The sequence below is a fragment of the Sparus aurata genome, chromosome 6, assembly GCF_900880675.1.
Source record: "Sparus aurata chromosome 6, fSpaAur1.1, whole genome shotgun sequence".
Classification (NCBI taxonomy): domain Eukaryota; kingdom Metazoa; phylum Chordata; class Actinopteri; order Spariformes; family Sparidae; genus Sparus; species Sparus aurata.
This window is the reverse complement of record NC_044192.1, coordinates 21006785-21026106: the sequence shown is the minus strand read 5'-3', so window position 1 is coordinate 21026106 and position 19322 is coordinate 21006785. Positions and strand designations below refer to the sequence as shown.

At 42.3% G+C, this 19322-nt stretch overlaps 1 protein-coding gene across 2 annotated transcripts in view; it reads left to right on the top strand.

Annotated features, from left to right (window-relative positions):
* The first annotated feature begins 628 nt into the window (after positions 1-628).
* Positions 629-19322, top strand: part of grm2a (glutamate receptor, metabotropic 2a) — a 33365-nt gene continuing 14671 nt past the window's right edge. The window contains exons 1-3 of one of the 2 annotated variants that reach the window (XM_030419551.1): positions 629-1220; positions 1387-1722; positions 13293-13989. In XM_030419551.1, the coding sequence (XP_030275411.1) occupies positions 13462-13989 (528 nt within the window). In that variant the 5' untranslated portion in view covers positions 629-1220; positions 1387-1722; positions 13293-13461. Of the gene's footprint in view, positions 1723-13292; positions 13990-19322 lie in introns of both variants that reach the window. The other variant, XM_030419550.1, reaches the window with a different exon arrangement.

Here is a 19322-nt window from a genome sequence, read left to right as displayed (position 1 = left end):
TTGCATGTGGAAGATTTTAGAATGGCAGGAATTAAGTTTTCAAAGTTTAAATTTGGGCGGGGGGGGGGGGGGGGGGGGCTTGTACCCTCTGATTTCACTCCATGCTACAGGCCCCTTATGTTGGTTTTACCTTTGATTCGTACCCCATCTTTACTCTGTTCGTGCATGTATAGAAATGAAGTATCACATCCGCAGACAAACGCACCATCCCGGTTGTTCGTTCTCAAACCGCTGGAGTAATTCCTATCAACAAGTATTAAAACATCTCGCCTAACAGTCGGCGAGCAACATTTTGTTTTGCCGGTTGCTGCTCTGCCTGCAGAGGTGTGATTAGTCTGCAGGGACAGATGCCCTCACCACATGTCTGTTGCACTTTCACTTTTAATCCTGGCACCCCGATCTTTATCCGAAGGCAAAAATGAGGATCATTCTGGAAGAGGCTGCCATGACACACACTTGGGTCCAAGACTGATTTAATTAATTGTGAAACCCACAGGGGGTGTCATGCAGCTTTGGGGCCACTGCGATTATTGCCTTCCCATGATGTTAATTATTAATCTCATTACATTGCACGTGGAGAGAGAGAGAGAGAGAGAGCGACGAGGAGGAGGAGGAGGAGGAGGAGGAAAAGGAGAAGGAGGAAGAGGGTCTTGATAAACAAATTTAGATGCTGACCGTTGCGTGTCTGAAGCTGCTTCTGACAGGAGGAGAGAGGAGAGGTTCGCAGCTCAGCCTCTCAAAACGCATGTCTCCCTGCGCGCCTCTCCGTGCCATCCGGGACTGACCTGACACTCTCTCGTGTCACAACTTGTTCGCGGATCCCAAATAAAACATTTCCAACGCTGACGACAAGTAGTCTCCAAAGAATCGTTATTTTGATGTAACACACACACACCCACCACCACCACCACCACCACCTCTCCCTGACCGCTCGAACAAATAGGGGGCGACTCTTAAAACCTTCTCCTCATTGACACCCTGCAGCTCACAACACAGAGCAAAGCGGCTGACGAAAAGCTCTCCTCCAGCAGGCTCTAAATCACATTGTGTGTTGGCGACGAGGAAGATCATCTCCCCGACTGTTCGTGCGTGGAGCGACTGCGCCTTTGTAAAAAGTGTCCAAACCTTCTGAGAGTTGAGGCTCTCTCAGGTTGGTGCAGCAGCAGCAGCAGCAGGATCATTACCGAAAAATATTGTTGCACACTTCACTCGTGTAACAGGTAGAATTTCAACTTTTTTATTATTATTATTATTATTTTGTTGAGCGCTAGAGCAGATAATCTGGCATCCTATTAGGCTCACAAACGTCACATTTGGTTTCAGGGTTGCTCTTTAAATTGACATTTCCTCGCAGATAGTGAAACGTCTTTTTTTCTGCCCCTTCAGCACTATGAAGTGGGCGTCAGTTGCACTTGTTTTAAGGGTGTTGAGGAGAATGTGAGTTTTGAGCGGCTGGCAGCGGGACCAGAACCTCCAGGAAACCCCAGCGGCTTGTGTTTCTCTTTCCTCCTCAGCACCACGGACAGCTCCAGCACGCGTCGCAAACTTCAAGCAGCGACGCTCGCCTCCTCCACTCCTCCACCCTGCCAAGCTGTAGTGCGCGGGGTTTTAGGCTTTTGAGAAAAAAAAAAAAAACGGCTGCTGCTGCACAAGGATATACGCTGGGTTTACACGATCTATTAATCGCACGGCAGCGCTGGAAGCTGAGAGAAGCCTGCACAGGTAAGAGATGTTTTGTAGGGTGCATGTGCGTTTTGGTGCGTTTTGGTCAACTTCTACCAGCTGGTGATCTGAGTGATTTTAATCAGGTTGGGTCATCTTTTTTAATTGTATTATTGTGTTGACAAAACCCTCATAACTGTACATCTTTCAAAGTGCTGTCATATTACAACCTCCAAGCGCAGAGAGATGAAAGAACTAGTTCGTGCGTAATTGGGCATTATTTTTGGCACCACCGCTGTTTTATTGTTTTGTTTTTTTTGTATCATGAGCAGATTTTTTTTTTGTTAAACCATCACGTCTGTGGCTGGCTACTTGCTGCACAACCCTCCACATGTGCGAGGGTGCTGACAAACTACTAAATAGATGCTGCAGTAACAACCGCCATGTCTCCAGCCTCCTCTCCGTGCGATAAAACAAAAAGTGAGAAATATCGGAGAGGAAGTCGATTTAAAAAGTCCAAAACTTGAGAGCGTGTGTGCTGCAGACGAAAAGAGGAACACGTTTTCCTTAGGTTTCTATCTTCGGAGTCATTTCTTGATTAGTTTGATTCTCAGATCATTAATTTTTTTCGCCCTCTCGAAATCAGAATCTAAATTTGATATACCCACCATTCATCAGTGCAGATTAACATCTCACCGTTGTAAATTAGCATAAGAGCAGTGAGATCCTAGATGTCCGTGTAATCCCTCGGCTATCATATCATCTGGAGTTTAGGATGCATTTTTAAACACGTGAGGAATATTAATGTAATATACCCCGAGGCGCAAATATAAAGGCTGCGTCGCCAGTACTGGACAAAGTCATTAAGAGAGGCAAGATGTCCTGTGGATGCCTCCTCCAGTCCCAGGAGGCATCTGTGCTGCATGTTCAGCAGATAAAACACAATAGAACCCCCCGCCCCCCGCCAGGATGCAATGTAATCAGTTCATTCAACACACCGGTTCACACAGAAACAAAAAGCAAAGTGTCTGAAGGAGCATTAGTGGTAATCTGATGCACGTTTCAGAGCAGGATGAAGCTTATTAATAAATCTCCCTCCTGTAAGACTGAGAAAGAGAAACGATGTGCGAGCTGAGCGCTCACAGCTGAAGATGTTGATTACAGTAAATTATTCAGGTCATGGCTGACTGAAGAGGACCATGCTCCACTGCCATCCTCCGAATCCAAAGGCAAAAAGTAACAGGAGGAGGCAGGGCTGTCTGACCTGCGCTCTCTTCCACTGCTCAGACCTGGATGCAATCTGCCTCACCTGTTACTTTTATAACTCGATGTGAAGAGGGACTCGCTGCCTGTGCAGCATGCATGATCCGTGTTAATTACCTCAGGGTGCTGGACAACCAGAGCTGGGTGGAGTTTTGGAACAAACAATGCAAAAAAACAAAAACAAAAACAAAAGACTCATTATCTGTAAAGAGAAGCCAAAGCAGGGAAGGCTTTTTCCTCTACTCGTATTAGCTCAAGTTGAACGCCTGATCTTTCTGGACCAGGCGATTCTGTTATAACAGCAAGCTCGCTTTTATTACCCTTTAAAGTGGCTGCATGTGTGTCGGTGGTTCGGTTCTTGTAGGAGAAATCACAAAGGTCGTATCAGCTTAATAGCTCACTTTTCCAAATGGCCATGCCCTCAGTCACACATGTGCGTGCGCACACAAACACACACACACACACACACAGATGTGCAGGTGAGGTTGGCCGTCTGTCAGTCAGTCTCATCCACATAAAGCCTGGTCTGAACCACACACCTGACGCCCATAACATCTGTTAAATGATTTTTTTACTGTCCCTCTGCAGTAATGTAAACGCAGGTGTGTATATACTGATTTGTATCTTGTTAGCTGATAGTACATCTGCACTAGTGTTAATAAGACACACTTATGTACCTCATGTGCTAAGGTAACAATCAAAGATGAGAAATAACAGAAAACAGAGTCCTGACCTTAATTTTGGATGCATAGGATGAATGGAATTGATTTAATGATGCCCTGAAGGTATTATTTCCTAAAAGTGTAATTTCATACATCAGCTCAGTGAGTGAGTTTGTAAAGTCACTGACATTGCAGCACTGCATAAAGTCATGTTTAAATTACACATCAAACTTAGAAAAAGCCCTGTACCTTCAGTGGGTTTCTACTCAAGTAGAAAGATTTAAGCATGGACTTACTCAAGTGAAAGCATAGAGAAGCTTCCAATTAATTAATGATGTGAGCATGAGTCTCCGATTGAAATTAACTGCTGAGCTGACTGCAAATGACTCATTCCTATTTTACATTTGTTGAGTATGTGTGAGCGGTTCTGAGGTGAGTTCTAGGTCATCAGCTGCATCGATAATTCCAATCGGGAGTAATCATGAACTGTTGTTGATTTCCTCTGCTCGCATCTGATATGGACTTGTGGTTTCCACCTCAGGAGTTTGCCTTTATTTTAGGATATTTTGGGCACAAAGACAGACAGTACGTCTCTCTGGATTGACAGGCAGTTGCTGAAATTTGCTCATGCAGCTAATGTGCTGTTGAAAGAAACTGTCTCTAACCATCAAAAGTGTTGGAAGCTGATCTGCTGTCAATGAGAGCATGAAACCCAACGATGATGCATGAAAGCAGTGGTTCCGCACCTGCCTTAATATAAAGAAACACCCTTGAAGTCACTTGTCATAGGTTGTCTAAAAGTAATGAGCAGCTCAGTTGTTTCAACTTAATAATCTCCAGACAAGGCACGTTTATTCATATAGCACCATACAGACACAAGGCAAGGTGTTTCCTAGAGACTTAGACATGTATCAGAACCTAGACATTAAGAAAATGGCATGGGGGTTTTCTTGTAACCTACTGGTGGGGTTTCAGCACTGCATATCCCAAATTTGAGTTATTGTTTCTAATCGGTTGTATCAGACTGTTATTGTCTTGTCTGAAAAGCTTTAGTTTGACATTTTGGGAAATACCCTTCTTTGCTTTTTTTGGAGCGTTACATGAGAAGATTGATATAGCTCTAATGTCTGATACATATGAAGCTCAGCTTAGATAAGTACAAAGACTGGTAGAAGAGGGCTCTGCTCCAAGGTAGCAAAATGTGACTACTAGCACCTAAAGCTCAATGATTAACATTCATATCTTTAGCAGTCACCCAACGTATCTTGTTAGAAACCAATCATTTCTAACTTGAAACTCTGACTCTTGCAGTGCGCGGGGCTTGTTTTCTTTTCTTTTCAGGTCAGGTTTTTGAGTGTTCAATCTTATGAACAATGTAGTCATAGTGTGTATTTGTTATTTCAGGAAAATACATTTATCAAGCCCGTACTGCACCTGGAATGATGGCACTTGGGCTGTCGGCTCCTGTTTGCCAGAGCTGAGCCACAAACAGACCATACCCTGGTCAGATGTCAGCCAATGGCAAGATGAATAAACCAGAACTGGCCCGAGCCTGTGCCAGATCCAGACCATCAGAATTGAAGGAAGTGTGATGCCAACATGGGCCAGTTCTGGTTCATTCTGTGGCAGGAGTGGACCGCCTAAGTGCCATCCTTCTAAGCGGTACGTGAGCTGGTTGAATTTAAGTGTTAACTGACAATAAAGTTGTATCTGATCAACAAAACTGTTGAGGTAAGTCCCCAAATATGTTTGTGTGTTATTGGACATTTCAAATCGAAATCAGATATTTTAATAAAAAGAGAGGGAACCACAATGACTTTCTGAAATACAGACGAAAATTACCACTGTGTAAAATCTTGTATGGTGGTATTCCCCTGAAAAAATCAGAGCTCAGTCTGAGCGCAATGAAACTGTCACATTAAGAGAAATTGAAGCATCTATGAAAAAACAATCCTTACTGCTCTGGGATTTTTTTTTTTTTTGTCGTATAAATGGTGCAATTTAAAAAACATAGAAAAACTAAATGTGAGCTCTCATCTCTTCACATTTAAGATAATGTAACTTTAATTGCCTCACTAATACCAACTGTCAGTCCAGGAACAGCGCTTTTAATGATTTCCAAAAAAAGAGAATCATTTTGTTTCAGGCCACTCTCTTTGAACAGTGTGGTAGTGGTGTGATGATGAATAATGCAAAGATACAATAAAAAAAAAAAAAAAGAAGAAGAAGAAGAAGAAAAAAAACCCCTCTGAAACAAAAGCACCATACATCCATCACCGTGTTCCGGCCAATAACAGGACTGGCAGTAATGATCTCTGAGAGACAAAGAGAGAGGATGAATGTTTGATGAGGACAGCAGAATGGGGCTCCTGGGAGGTGAGGGGACCGGAGAACACATGCAAGGAATTCCCTCTTTTTCAGGTGGACATAGAAGGAGGAGATGGGTGGGGGGTGGGGCACAGTCATATTGAAAGATGGAGCAAGCTGTTTGTTGAACAGTAAAGCACACGCTGAATGAGGTGGATGGTATGATAATCAAGAACTCGATACGAGGTTGTTTTCCCACTGAACATAAGCATGGCTGTGTGACGGCGATCCAACGAGAATTGATCCATGTCTTCTTAATTGCAGGAGCTGCTACTCAAAGAGCCTGAAGGACCTTCTCGCTCTTTAATTGCTGATCGTATAAATGACCTTATCAGAAAAGGTCAGCAGTTGTATTTTTGGGAGAAGATTTTATCGTTTTACTGATGTAGCTTCAGCGGGCGTCACTGATCTGGTCAGTCGTCCTCACAGCATTAACCGAACTGGATTCACGCACTGGACTGTTCAGAGATAATCCTCGTAGCATTTCCTGTAAACGTCTCATCCGCATTAACACTGTATTCTAAAGATCGGCTTAGATCATGCCCGCTGATTAAATAGGCTGAAGCACTTCACTGTGCTAAATAGCCTTGTTTGCTGCTGTTTGAATGAGTCATTATGAGTAATTGCACAGGGGCTAAGTGAGAAAAACTTCAAAAATATTAAACAATGGAGGAAAAAGCATACAACGTGGACACATACTGGATACTACTTCTAATCTGTCCGTAGATGAGCATTTTAAATACACATCGCCATGTAAAATTAAAGGTATTTTAATTTTGCACATGTCCTACAGTGTTCCTTGGGTTGTTTTTGATGGAGGATTGCATTTCATTATTTGAACTGATACCACATTTCACCTGTGCGATGAGCTCTTCGCGAGATGGAATGAGCAGAGTAAACCTGACATTTCCACAGAGAACCTGTGTGTGATCACCGTAAAGACCCAGCAGCGCTTCCACTCCATTGTCTTCACCTCCCGGGAGCCGTTAGGTTTGTGAATGCACGATGACAAACATGGAGACCCTGAAATAACTGTGTCAAAAAGCTGGAATTAGCTGTGTCTGAAAAATCAAATCACAAAACACAGACTACAGTTGTTCTATGTGCAAACTGTGCGGATTTGTAAAGAGAATCCAAGAGTTTATTTCTAACACATGATTAACTGGTGAATTGATTGATAGGATATCAATTGTCTTGTGCTGAAATACGCTTCGGCGAAATTAAATGTCTTCTCTCTGCCAGCCTGTGCAGAGATGGATGTTTTGTGTAACTGTAGGTCGCAGAGTAGCCTGCACAAAAACCTCTTAAATCTCAAAAATGCATTATACAGTCATCTGCACTGAGCACACTGAGTGACTGATTCAATTCCTCTTTGGCGGCTGGAGCAGAAAAACTTCAAGGGACAGTTCACCCGAAAATGGGGGTGAGTAATTTTTCCTTTTTTTTTTAAAGGTGAACTATCCTTGAAAATACTGCAGAAGTCGTGTATCTAAGAATAAGAGAAAGAACCACAGCGCCCCTGTCGACATGAAGATAGTTTATCAAGCAAAAACAGGCGAGAAGTTGCTGCTCCAAAAGTCTCTGTCAGCATCCTCTCAAAAGTGACGATTTTCTGGTTTTCTTCAATTGCTAGTTTCTCTTTGCATGTCCTAGCTTAGTAAAAAAAAATTGAAAAATGTCTTTAAAGCAGAAGACTTCAGCTTTAGTATCAACACATCTCTTACAAAGACCTGCCAGGCACTCAGCTCAATGTCAATACATTCTGAATGAGGATGCAAATCGTTTAAATATGAGTCCCCAATAAAGGAAAAGGTCTCATATAAAACGTTACTCAGTGGATTGTGCTGGGCTGGGGACTATTTCTGGCTGGCTGTGGATTAATATATGCACATCTCGGTGCTTGAGTGAGCATTTGCAGCAACAGAACAGTGTTTGTGGGACCATCTTAAAATAGACAATGTGCAAGTTCATGGTTATGATGGAGACGCTATGATCTGATTCAACGGTGTGGCTCGCTGATTTAAAAAAAATCTACATTTTGTGTTAAAATCTCAGTGGAAAAAAAAATGAGATGGACAATTTTAGACATTTATATACTTGTTGTGACAGTCAGAAACAAACAGAATATCACCAGCCTTATCCTTTAATGTGTCTCGAGAGATTCATTAAGGTAGTCAGGTAGTTAGGTCAGGATTTCCGTGTCACAGGTGCTTCCAGGATGTGAAGTTTCATGCGTAGTTTGGGCTCAGTAATACGTGTGTGAGTGTGTAAGTGTCTGTGTGTGCACTCTCGAGTCTTCTTTCCCATTAGCAGACCTTTTTTCAGTCGTCCCCCACCCAGGACTATTCTCTTTGTCAGCTGGAAATGTGATTTTAGGGAAGCCTGACTCCCATTAGCTTTGCCTCCACTTAGCCATCCTCCAAGTCATTTCCACAGGGGGATCTCCAACCTGCTCACCCAGGCTCAGGGCTGCATATACAGTAGATGACCTCCACTCTTCAACACTACTGCCTGGGGAGATATTACCATATTAATGCCGCACTCGACTCCCAGGGCACGAGTGTCATAAAAAAGGCAACCTGGATTGCATCTTTCTAAAACCCCCACCCACATCCCTCTGCTGCCCACACTCCTTCTTTTCTTATATATTTTTTTCCAGCCCTCACACATCTGCTATCTCTTCTTGTATTTTTTTTTCACGGCCCCCATCCACTCCTCTCATTCCTTCACACAGTCTGGTTTGAAGTGTGTAAGAGGCTGGCAGGCTTTACGCTCTTGAATTAAAAAGGCCATCTGGTGAAGAGGGAAACAGAGATGGCTGCATGGGAGGAGAGAGGAAAAATGAGAGGCATAGTTTTTCTTTGAAGTTAACGTGCCGACAGAATCCTGGGTGGGATAATACATCTAAAGTGTAAATATTACTCTTAGCATCTGTCAGTTACGCATAGACGGTATTTTGGGATTGCCTCACACTGAGTTATCTGGTGTAAGAGCTCGAAACTGAGTGAGACCCAATGCCATTCCTGTGCCTGCTTGACAAAGTGTACACATTTATTAAAGGAATAGTTTGGGAGGGAAGAATCAATACCACTCTCAGGTCCATATGGCTAATATGCTAGCCCTGGCAGCTAATTAGCCTAGTGTAAAAAAGACTGGAAACAGAACAAAATATGTCTACTAGTGCATCTAAAGCATGCAAATTAAAGGGGATCTATGAAACAATTTGTAGCACATTTTATATATTAATCACTTCTTTATAGGACATACATGAGCAGATTGCAACGTGCCGTGAAAATGAGATCTTCCCCCTCTCAAGTTTATTGCTGCTGGACTGTTGATGTCTTCGTGAAAGTCATATTTTCTGCGACAGTCCAAATGATGTGACTTGACGCACGTTCTCGAGTGCCTCCTCTCAGAGCCTACCTCTGCTCTGCTAACAGAGAGCAACCGAAGTGAACGTAACTGTAGAAATGGAATCCGTTAACACAAACAAATGACCGACTTCGGGGACAATACGGAAGTTCCACAGAGTCTCTTTAACATATTTTATTCAGCTTGTTTAATCCTTACAATAACCAGAGTAATAAAACGACGCATTTCTGTTTTACTGAGCTGTGTCGGACTGTTTCTTAACCGTGGAGCTGGAATCGACTGAAATATAACTCATAACTCATTGTAAAAAAAAAGGTTCTCCTTCTTTTTCTTAAATATCAAACAAGTGTTAATATTTAGGGAGTTTTAGAGTTGCTGGTGAGCGAACTTTGTTACTTTTTTACCGGGCTTGAAATCCAATTGGCTGTTTTCTGGTTCCCAGTCTTAATGCTAAGCTAGGATAACCATCTGCTTTTAGTAGCTTTATATTTAACACTAATACGTTATAAGCAATATCAATCTTATTGAAAAACCCTTGGCAACAAAACAAACAAGTGTTTTTTCCTAAAAATAAACATTCTTGCAACATGTAAAGAAAGAGAGACAGAGATTATTGCTTGACCTGCCACCCCCCGTCCACTCCATAGCAGCACAGAGCGTGCAGGGACTGTTGGGTTAAGTTGAACATGTTAGTCTTGTTGGCCCTACTCATTGATCTTTTGTCCAAGTGAGCTTTGTACAAGTCAAAATCTATACCCCCAACCCCGGCTCTGAACCTAAAACAAGCAAAAGAGTCAGTTAACTTGTCACAGGCAAGAGAAATGAACTGGGTTCATTAAAAATGTAAAAATTGCCTGCTGCTTTTATCCAAAGGAATGGTATCATAATGGGTTGTATCCTGGAGTTTAGTGAACGAAGACAGAGAGAAAGAGTTCACCAGTGAGATGGAGGCCTCCTTTGGGAATCCACGACATGGGAGGAGACTGACAATGTGTCAGCCAGAAATCCTTTTGTCACCGTTCTCTCTTGAGGCTGTGTGCTTAAGTGCCTCAACACTGTTATTGCCGCCATTTCTATCACTGCATAATGCTATTCCAAATAATCACATTTGGTCAGCTTACAGCCTTCTTTCTTTGTTTCTTTTCCCCATTTGGGCATTTATGACTTGTGTGGCAATGTTTCACACGCTGCAGAGCTGCACTACAGCCAGAATACACTCCCTGAACATTAGAACATTCTTGTAGAACACAATTGTGCTCCTTCGCTTGTCTGCCTTTGTATGCCAGGGAAGTAGCTGTGACTTAGCTCATATGTGCCGGCTGTTGCAATGGACTCTCACTTGTTGACAAGCCGCTGAGGGAGAAAATGGAAAGTCTGACATCCACGCACTTATTTTGTGTGGAAGGGAAAAAAAGCCCTTTTAAGTTTCACTGATGGTTCATCAAATGTAATGCAACATGTCACATCTTATTTCTTATTAAAAGACTGCAGCGTTTGCACCAGAAGCATCTCTAAAGTGGTAATTATTTATCAAGTCAAGTAACAACAACGATGGATCATAGATAAGATATCGGAAGCAATATCTTAACACATCAGAGGTTTGAAGCAGAAGCTTTATTCATTGTTCTTTTGGGGATGTTTTTAAAAGGAAGAACATGAAAAGCTCTGACTGGAGTCGGATCAGTTCAGTCAGTTAACAGAACAGGCTTCCCAGTTCTCCCACAGGACCAGTCTGACACCATGCATGGTCAGACTGGTCCACTTGTCCTGGTCTGTCTTCCGCTACCTCTTCACCCTCTCCATCTACTGGCAAGTTTCCATGGAAACAACAGGGCGAGAGAGACTACAGAGAGAGAGAAAGACAAGATAGAAACAGAGAAACAACCCCAAAGAACACGGTCTGCAGTCTGGCTCCTGTCGAGAGCTATACGTTGTTTTAATAGGTAGGTCAGTTTGAAAGAGAAAGAAAGAAATGTGCATTTTAATATCCCCCTGCTATGGTTTCATAATCTCTCATCAATACAGTTAATTACTGTCTGTCAGCCGACTTGTCTGGTTGAGACAGTGGATGTGAGAGATCATTCTAAGCTCAATAATTTACAGCGATAAACTTCTCCCACACTCAACACTCTGCTTAATTAAGCCTCTGGGATTTGTGGGGACTGACACCAGGACTGAACAATAACCCCGCGACTCCTCTGTTGTTAATCCATACATGCACTGCATCAGCTTCAACATTAAACAGGGATGTGGCCCGGCACAGGACTGATGCTATATTGATGACACATTTGAGTGACTATAAAAAGCACATTTGATTTATCATACTGGTCTATACTGTTATTGTACTATTTCAGGCAAATAACTTTCATAAGGTCTATTCAGTCATTATCTACTTGCCCTCATGTTGATAAAAAGTTGTGTGAAATTTAGTAGTCGACAAAACATTTCTGGAGCTTCACAGCAGCAGAGTGTTGCAGCATTATCGTAAACAACTGAAAAAGAAGGGGACTTGTTTTAAAACTTTAGAAAAGCAACGGAAAGAAAAAAACATAAAATGGTTCCATCAGTTTATGTGAAAAGATGTTATTTACACTCTCGATGCGATCATCAAGCACTTTTGGCTTAGCAGCTAAAGTGAGGTTTCGGTTAAAGAAAGGGTTTAAATGACGTCTTTGCAATTTCTTTTTTTTTTAATCTTAGGCCCTCTGGACACTTGGATTATGCCAGGTGAGCTGTATGGAGCAACTTTCTTCTATTTTGCAGTAACTTCAAGGCCATTAAATTTTTCCTTACTTTTCTTGCTTCTAGCCCTAACGTCTGACCTGGCAGATCCATTTTATATTATTACCAGTTTATATGAACACAAACAGTCATTACTCGAGGACAGGCCTTCACTCTGCAGTGTGTTTCCAGTGTTTGTTTCTGAGTATGAGTCACATTTGCTTTTCTCCATGTTTTTTTTTAGCTGGGAGAAATGCTCACAGTTGCATCTCACTTTGTAATGAAAATATATAATCTATCTTATTAGAGACAGCAGAACAAATGAACAAGTTTATGTAGCTGTTGATAAAATCTCGCTAATTCAATCTGTACGCTTGAAATATACAATACTTTATTTCCTTTTAATTACATGTGGTTTTTGCTTTTGTTGTGCATAAACTGTGTTTTTTTCATGGGTAAGCATGTGTGAGCAGTTGATGCGGTCTGACAAAATGTTCCTCGGGGACACCATTTGCTATCTCTGTAGAGTTTCGGTGTGCAGGAGCATGTGCACATGTGATTATAAAAGAGTTCTACCATCAACTGAAGGGGAGCAACTTGATCTCAGATAGACAACCTAATAGGATGCGAAAGAGAGTTCAAAATAAAACACACACACACACACACACACACACACAAACACACACACACACACACGCTGAATAAAGCCTTTCACAATGACGGTTAAACTGTGTGCTGCTTGAAAAGACACGAAAACCATTTGGAGGGTGTTTGTGTTGTACTCAGTGAACTGTGCTCTGATGGTGAACTCTGTCCTCAAGCTTCTGCCAACATTTTATTGGTTATTTCCATAAAATACAGTTCTATATACAGCATGTGCCTCTTCCAAGATTCCTTCTACATAACAGAAAACTTTCAGATGGTAACTGTCCTTGTGTTTACTATAAACCAAATGAAAGATCTGTCTTGTCAAATTAGACTCATCTCTTTCATCAGTTAACTTCAGTTGTGCAGTAGCATGTTTGGTTGCTGCTGATAATGGAATGTCTTTATCTCTTTCTGTCCTGTGTGTCACATCCATCATCAATAGGCATCAAAAGACACAAATATTTACTCATTTGTACAGTTGTCAAATATTTCTATGGGACGAGTTGGTCCCTGGCAGCCACAATGTGTGTGAAACAAAGGGTTCACTGTACTCCAGCTCAAAGGCTGTGACTGAATTTCTCTCTGTTTGATCCGCAGGCTGTAATCTACAAAAAACTCTGAAGAAAAGAAGGGACGAAGAGGATGGCACTGATGCTGTAAATGGCCTCTGTCAGAATAAAAACACTGGTTGTTCTCTTCTTCAAAGCTTGACCAGTCGCTGACCAGACACCACAGGCTGGACGCTGACCTTGTTTCGCCCAGGGATATGTCATTGGGGAAATCCCCTGTGTCGGGGGTGCGCCCTGTGCCCCGACCCCTCTGGCTGTCCCACCTCAGCCTGCTGTGCTTCTGTGTGTCTCTCTTTGCCCATGCTCCCCAGGGTTTGCCTGCTGTGAGTTATAACACTGACTCCAAGAGGGAGATCACTTTGGACGGAGATTTGATGATTGGCGGCCTGTTCCCTGTGCACCAGAAGGGTGAGGGCGCAGAGGACTGTGGGAAGATCAATGCTCAGAGGGGGATCCAGAGACTGGAGGCCATGCTGCTGGCACTAGATGAAATCAACAAGGATGAACGCATCCTGCCTGGGATCAAACTGGGAGCTCATATACTGGACACTTGCTCTAAGGACACCTACGCTCTGGAGCAGTCTCTAGAGTTTGTTCGGGCCTCCCTCACCAAAGTTGACGACAGCGAGTATACGTGTCCCGACGGCTCCTACGCCATCCATGATGAAGTCCCTCTGGCTATCTCTGGGGTCATAGGAGGTTCCTACAGCGATGTCTCCATTCAGGTAGCAATAAATGAAAACACACAAAACTGAGAGAGGGTGGGGATGTGTGGGGAACATAATTAACTTAGATTTGTGTTGAAGATCATCTTTGTTTTATGTCATGAAATGAGTTTGTCAAAAGCTAGATTAATCTTTTCAGACAGAGCAATTTCAGAATGTGCATTTAACCATCAGCAGCTACTGTGGGCTTGAGAGAGAGACAGAGAGTGAACAAGCAGGCGTGAGAGTGTGATGGATGGTCATATAACTGTCCATTTAGACTTAAGTACCATGTGCAATCACCCCTTGTGAGATGTTAACACAGGGACTTAATGAGTATCGGTTCCGCAATGAGGATCTGTTTACCTGTACGCCCATGTGCTTGGCTGATCTAATTTAGAAGATCTCTTTCTCTTTCCTGGTAATTCACACTTGAGCTGCAGTCTTGTCAGAGGCAGACGTGCTACAGATGTTGCGCTCGGGACGGTCTGACAGGATGACTAGTGACGGCATGATTACTCTCAGCAGCAGCAGCAGCAGCAGCAAGCTGATGCGATGAAAGCTCTGCTAATTGGGTCTCCGAATATTCAGCCGTAATATGGCTGCCATGTCAGTGCAATTTCAAGTCATTGTGAAAGGAGATAAGTGTGTCACATGGAACTGAGCTTTGTAAATATCTACAAATATACATGTCGTAGAGCATTAACTTTAACTCATCATCCCGGCTCAGTCAGCCAGAGGACCGTGTCTGCTGTCTCGGCGGAACAGCATGGTTCACCTCACTCGAGACCCGCAGCCTTGTGTTCCAGATATCTGCTTGTTGGAAGAAAGGAACACGCTTCTGCCCACCCAGATATAATAATTGGCTTCAGATGATTGATAAACCATAGATACTGTAGGAACCTCTGCGTGCGGCAGTCTGCTGTTAGCAGCTTTCCCCACTGGATATTTCAGGACAATCCGCTGGTGGTGGCATCCTTCCATACTTTTTAGTCATAATTTGTAGAGGACAGTGGCCAGCAGTAGACATGTTAGCACTGATACACCAACAATACATTAATTATAGTGAATGGCTGCTTTAGTTTAAACCAGAGTGTTGAAAATAATTCAAAATATCTTATTCAATTCAAATGACTAAAGTAAGTTAGGTTTACTATTCCATGCTTGTACTGGAACTCTGTTTTCTGTAATACTAAAACAAATGTTTAAACCTTTCTACTGACAATAAACAATGTCAAATATAAAGTACAGTATATTATACAGGCAGGGAGCTCCTGGGAATGATGTAAGAGGAGGATTCAGAACACCTATATTGGGATTCCTGGTGAAAAGGACAGTTTGGAAATAAAGGATTTGATAAACGAGCTGTAATTTTAGTGACACCCTGCATCTGGGGCTCCTCAGGGAGCGCCCTTGTCTTGTGGTAATTTATGGATGTGCTATTACGAGCCAGAGGTCTGGGGTCTGCCCCAGCTTCTCACTGAATCTTCCTCATCAGTAGGAGTGCACCACAGGACACAGATCCCTTTCTCACCATGAATTACCCTCTATATTGTAATGCGCTTCAGTTATGAGGTTTGCTAGCTCGTGGTATTTCTGGCTGGTTGAAAAACAATGCTTACATTGCCTGGAACTGTAAATTTGTTCGTACCTTATTCTTTAAATACTATCTTATTAACATTTGTTGTGATCAGACAGTTATGTCCTACAAAAGATATCACTGACATTTCACTTGGAACTAATTTACAAAAAAAAATAAAATGTGCCTTATCAGATGTGCCCTTTGGAAACAAGACTGGTATGTGTATCTGTTAATGTGCAGCTGTGTTTTGGGGGGCAATGTAAATACACAAAGATATGCATTTGGAGCATGCAAGTGTGTAGCATTTCTGTGCTGCAGGTACCATCTCTACACAATGTATCCGTCCTTTGTAGCCACCTGGTTTGTACGTGATCTAAAGCCAGTCAGACCTTTGAGTGAACCAGCCTGCCTTTGTGAGAGGCTACTGTGCCTGCCCTTCTCTTTGAACGGCAGGCAGTTAAGTTAGATGCGTGTATTTCACCCAAAAGGCAAGGCAGTCACAGGACAACTCGCAATATCGGTCCAAAGGCCCTTATTGCCATGGTGACATGGTGGAACATGGTGAACCGACAGGTGGTGAGAACGCTGAGTGCTGTCTAAATCTGTCACAATGAAGGAGCGTGTCGCTGTGCTGCTGGTGTTGTGGTGTGACTATCGCAGATACGGGGGTGGATCTGGCTGCAGGCCTAGCCATGCTGGCGTTACATGGGCACAGATTGAGTTAAGTGTGGAGGCGAAGTTCTATAACGCTCTCGCAGGCTAGGTCCTGTCTCCCCCATCTGTGGTTGCTGCCGCGCTGTCTGGTGGTTTGGCAGAGGTGTGTCTGTCGCACAGAGGATGTAGAGGGATCATATGAGAGATCATGTTTCACAGAAACACAGAGACAGTGATGAGAAGATACGATCACGGGTTGGTGGGGGGTTTGGGGAGATGGAGTGCGTCACGTGGCATCATATGGCGTCGGACCATTCGAGAATCAAATGCCTGAATCTTAAACAGTCAGAGGGAAGTCTGTGAAGCCATCTGGACAATTTGAATGAATCTGCTGGTGGAAATATTTATGTGATTCAAATGTTAAGCAGTGAACATCTTCCCTGTGGTCTATTTAAACAGCAGGTTATCAGTGCAAGGTGAGTAATGACCTTGTGATGACATGTTCACTACACTCAGCATCTTCATTCATGTGCAAAGATACACATTTACCTACAGCACAAGATTTTTCTGCAGTAATGCTGCATACTGAAAGCAAAAAATGCTTAAATAATAAACAATCTTCAAAACACTGTCAGTCTGCAGCCAGTGTCTGCTTTAAGAGTGAACATTAGCGTTATTACTTCTCGGTGTCCTAAAGGCGTGGGTTAATCAGAGATGTATTATATTCCACAATTACAGTCCAGGAACATCTAGCCTCAGGGCTGGCTTCTGATTAAAACATAGAAGGGACTCCACTTCTGTTATCCCGACAGCAGTCTGTGCTGCTATATATGACTCACTAGTGAGAGAGCATCCCCCAGGAAAAACATCATAATCACCAGGGCGCATTAGAAGAACAACACCTCTGGAATGTCAAATACTGAAACGCTCACTGAAGAATTATTCTCAGGCATGAAACACGGATAAAGGACATTTCTGGAACCAATCTGAAAACAATAAAAAAATGACCTGCTCTAATCTTTCAGAGCAGCGCACAAAAATTGCTGTCTGGAGGAAGAAACCTGGCTTGTTCTGGGGTTTTAGGATTGAACACTTTTATTGGGTAATGGCACCTTTGCAAATTCATTGGAATATTTTAGCACACTGTCTGATTAATGAGACAAACTCACAAAGTGGAATTTGAGGATATAGATCCTGATATCAACACACTGCTTGACATTTGCAGACTCAACTGTGTGAACAGAATAATAAATTCATGAGAAGAATCTCTTCTTTTTTTTTTTTTTTTAAATATCCACAAACAACCTCATTTATAGAATTGTCTTCATGTGCAGGAGACGGTGCCAATCTCTGGAGCATTCATGAGTCATACAAAGGATTTAAACATGGATACACACATGACAGAATCCATGCAAGAGAGAACAATAACGATGAAACGTATCAGTAAAGCCATGCAGTGAAAATGCATTATTCATGGGAAAAAAGTAAAGAACGTGCTTCAAAAATCTTGAATAATTCACATGTGATTGGATTATTCAGTGGCTTGGCAGAATGCACTATTTGTGCAGTTGAAATACATATAATGTCCACCGCACAAACTCAATGACTGTTAAAGTCAGCTGCACTCCGTTTTTGGTTTGTCATGCATGTGAATTTTCAGTTAAACTTAACTTTCCTGTTTGATCACACTGAGCATGCCTGTGATGTTTGACAGAACAGGGCCGATTGTAGTGAGACGATAATGCACTGAGTTACAGAGGAAAGAAATGATATGAATGGAGGCAAGTACATGTCAAAAGCTGAGGTACTGACATTGTAAATGAATGGAGGCGCAGCCATATCTTAACATGTGGTGTAGTCTGAATGGTTGCATGACTCTGGGGCCTCTGAAAGACTTTTGCAGCACAAAGGAGATCATATTCTCCTGGAGGATGAGGGGGCAGGACCCAATCAAAAACATCCTTGCTCTAGGTATCAAACAGTTCATTTTTCGAACTTGTTAAGCTGTTGCCAAGCAACTAAATCATAAGAAATAAACTCATAAAGATCTAATGCATTGCATGCTCTAACTATCCACTATACTATGATGTGCATGCATGTCCGCTCCTCGTGTGTTTGCTTGTGTGTTGCGGGGCACTGCAGTGGACTGTGTATGTGTGATACTGAGTGGAGCTAAGGACTGCTGCTCTGGGAATACAGTGTTATTGCTATTGAAGCACACTGAGACAGTCTTCTGGGAGGAGCAGATGGGTTTTTCATGTAGAAAAAATCATGACATCTCTACAAAGTACGCCTGATATTTCCTGGACCAGGACACTCTCCTCAGTCTGTCCCCATATATCTCTTGCTCTTATATTTGACTATTGCCCCAACTGTGTCCCTCCATATTCCTTATTTATTTCTCACTTCTCACCCATTCAACAGTATGTTAAGCAGACAAATCAAAAAAAGTATTGTAAGTATAGCACATTTAGCATAGAGGCTCACAAGGGTGTGAGATTTTCATGGTGCAATAACCATCTCAGAACATTACATTATAATTACAACCCTTTTTAAGAAGTTGGTATGCTGTATAAAACATAAATAAAGACAGAATGCAAATAATTTGCAAGGAATCTGCATTTTCCAAAGGTTTTACAAAATGTTCCAGAGCTCATGTAGTAACATCCTTTGAACATGCAATTCAAATAGAGGTGAACCCCAGCCTAGCTTGTGAGCAACTGAGCCTTTCAAGTATCATACCCAATAATGATAATACCACCTGTTTCCAGTTAACCTGGTTCAACTCTGGAATGGTCTAAAAAGGTGTTTTTGCTCATGTGCAAATAAGTACATTCTGTTTTATTCATGTTTTACACAGCGTCCCTGTCAACTGTTTTAGAATTGGGGTTGTATTTTTATCAGTTACAATGGCCATAAAAGGAATAAAAATGTACAACCGTCAATGTTCACACCATGGTGTACCACTGCAACCCTTTTAACTACAAACTAAAACACCATGTTGGCAATTTTTGTGAGAAATACCAAATCTTGGACTTTTATCAATTCTTTTTTTTTTATCTTGTATGAATAGCTTTTGTGATGTGTTACACAACTGTATTTTGACATTTCACATGGG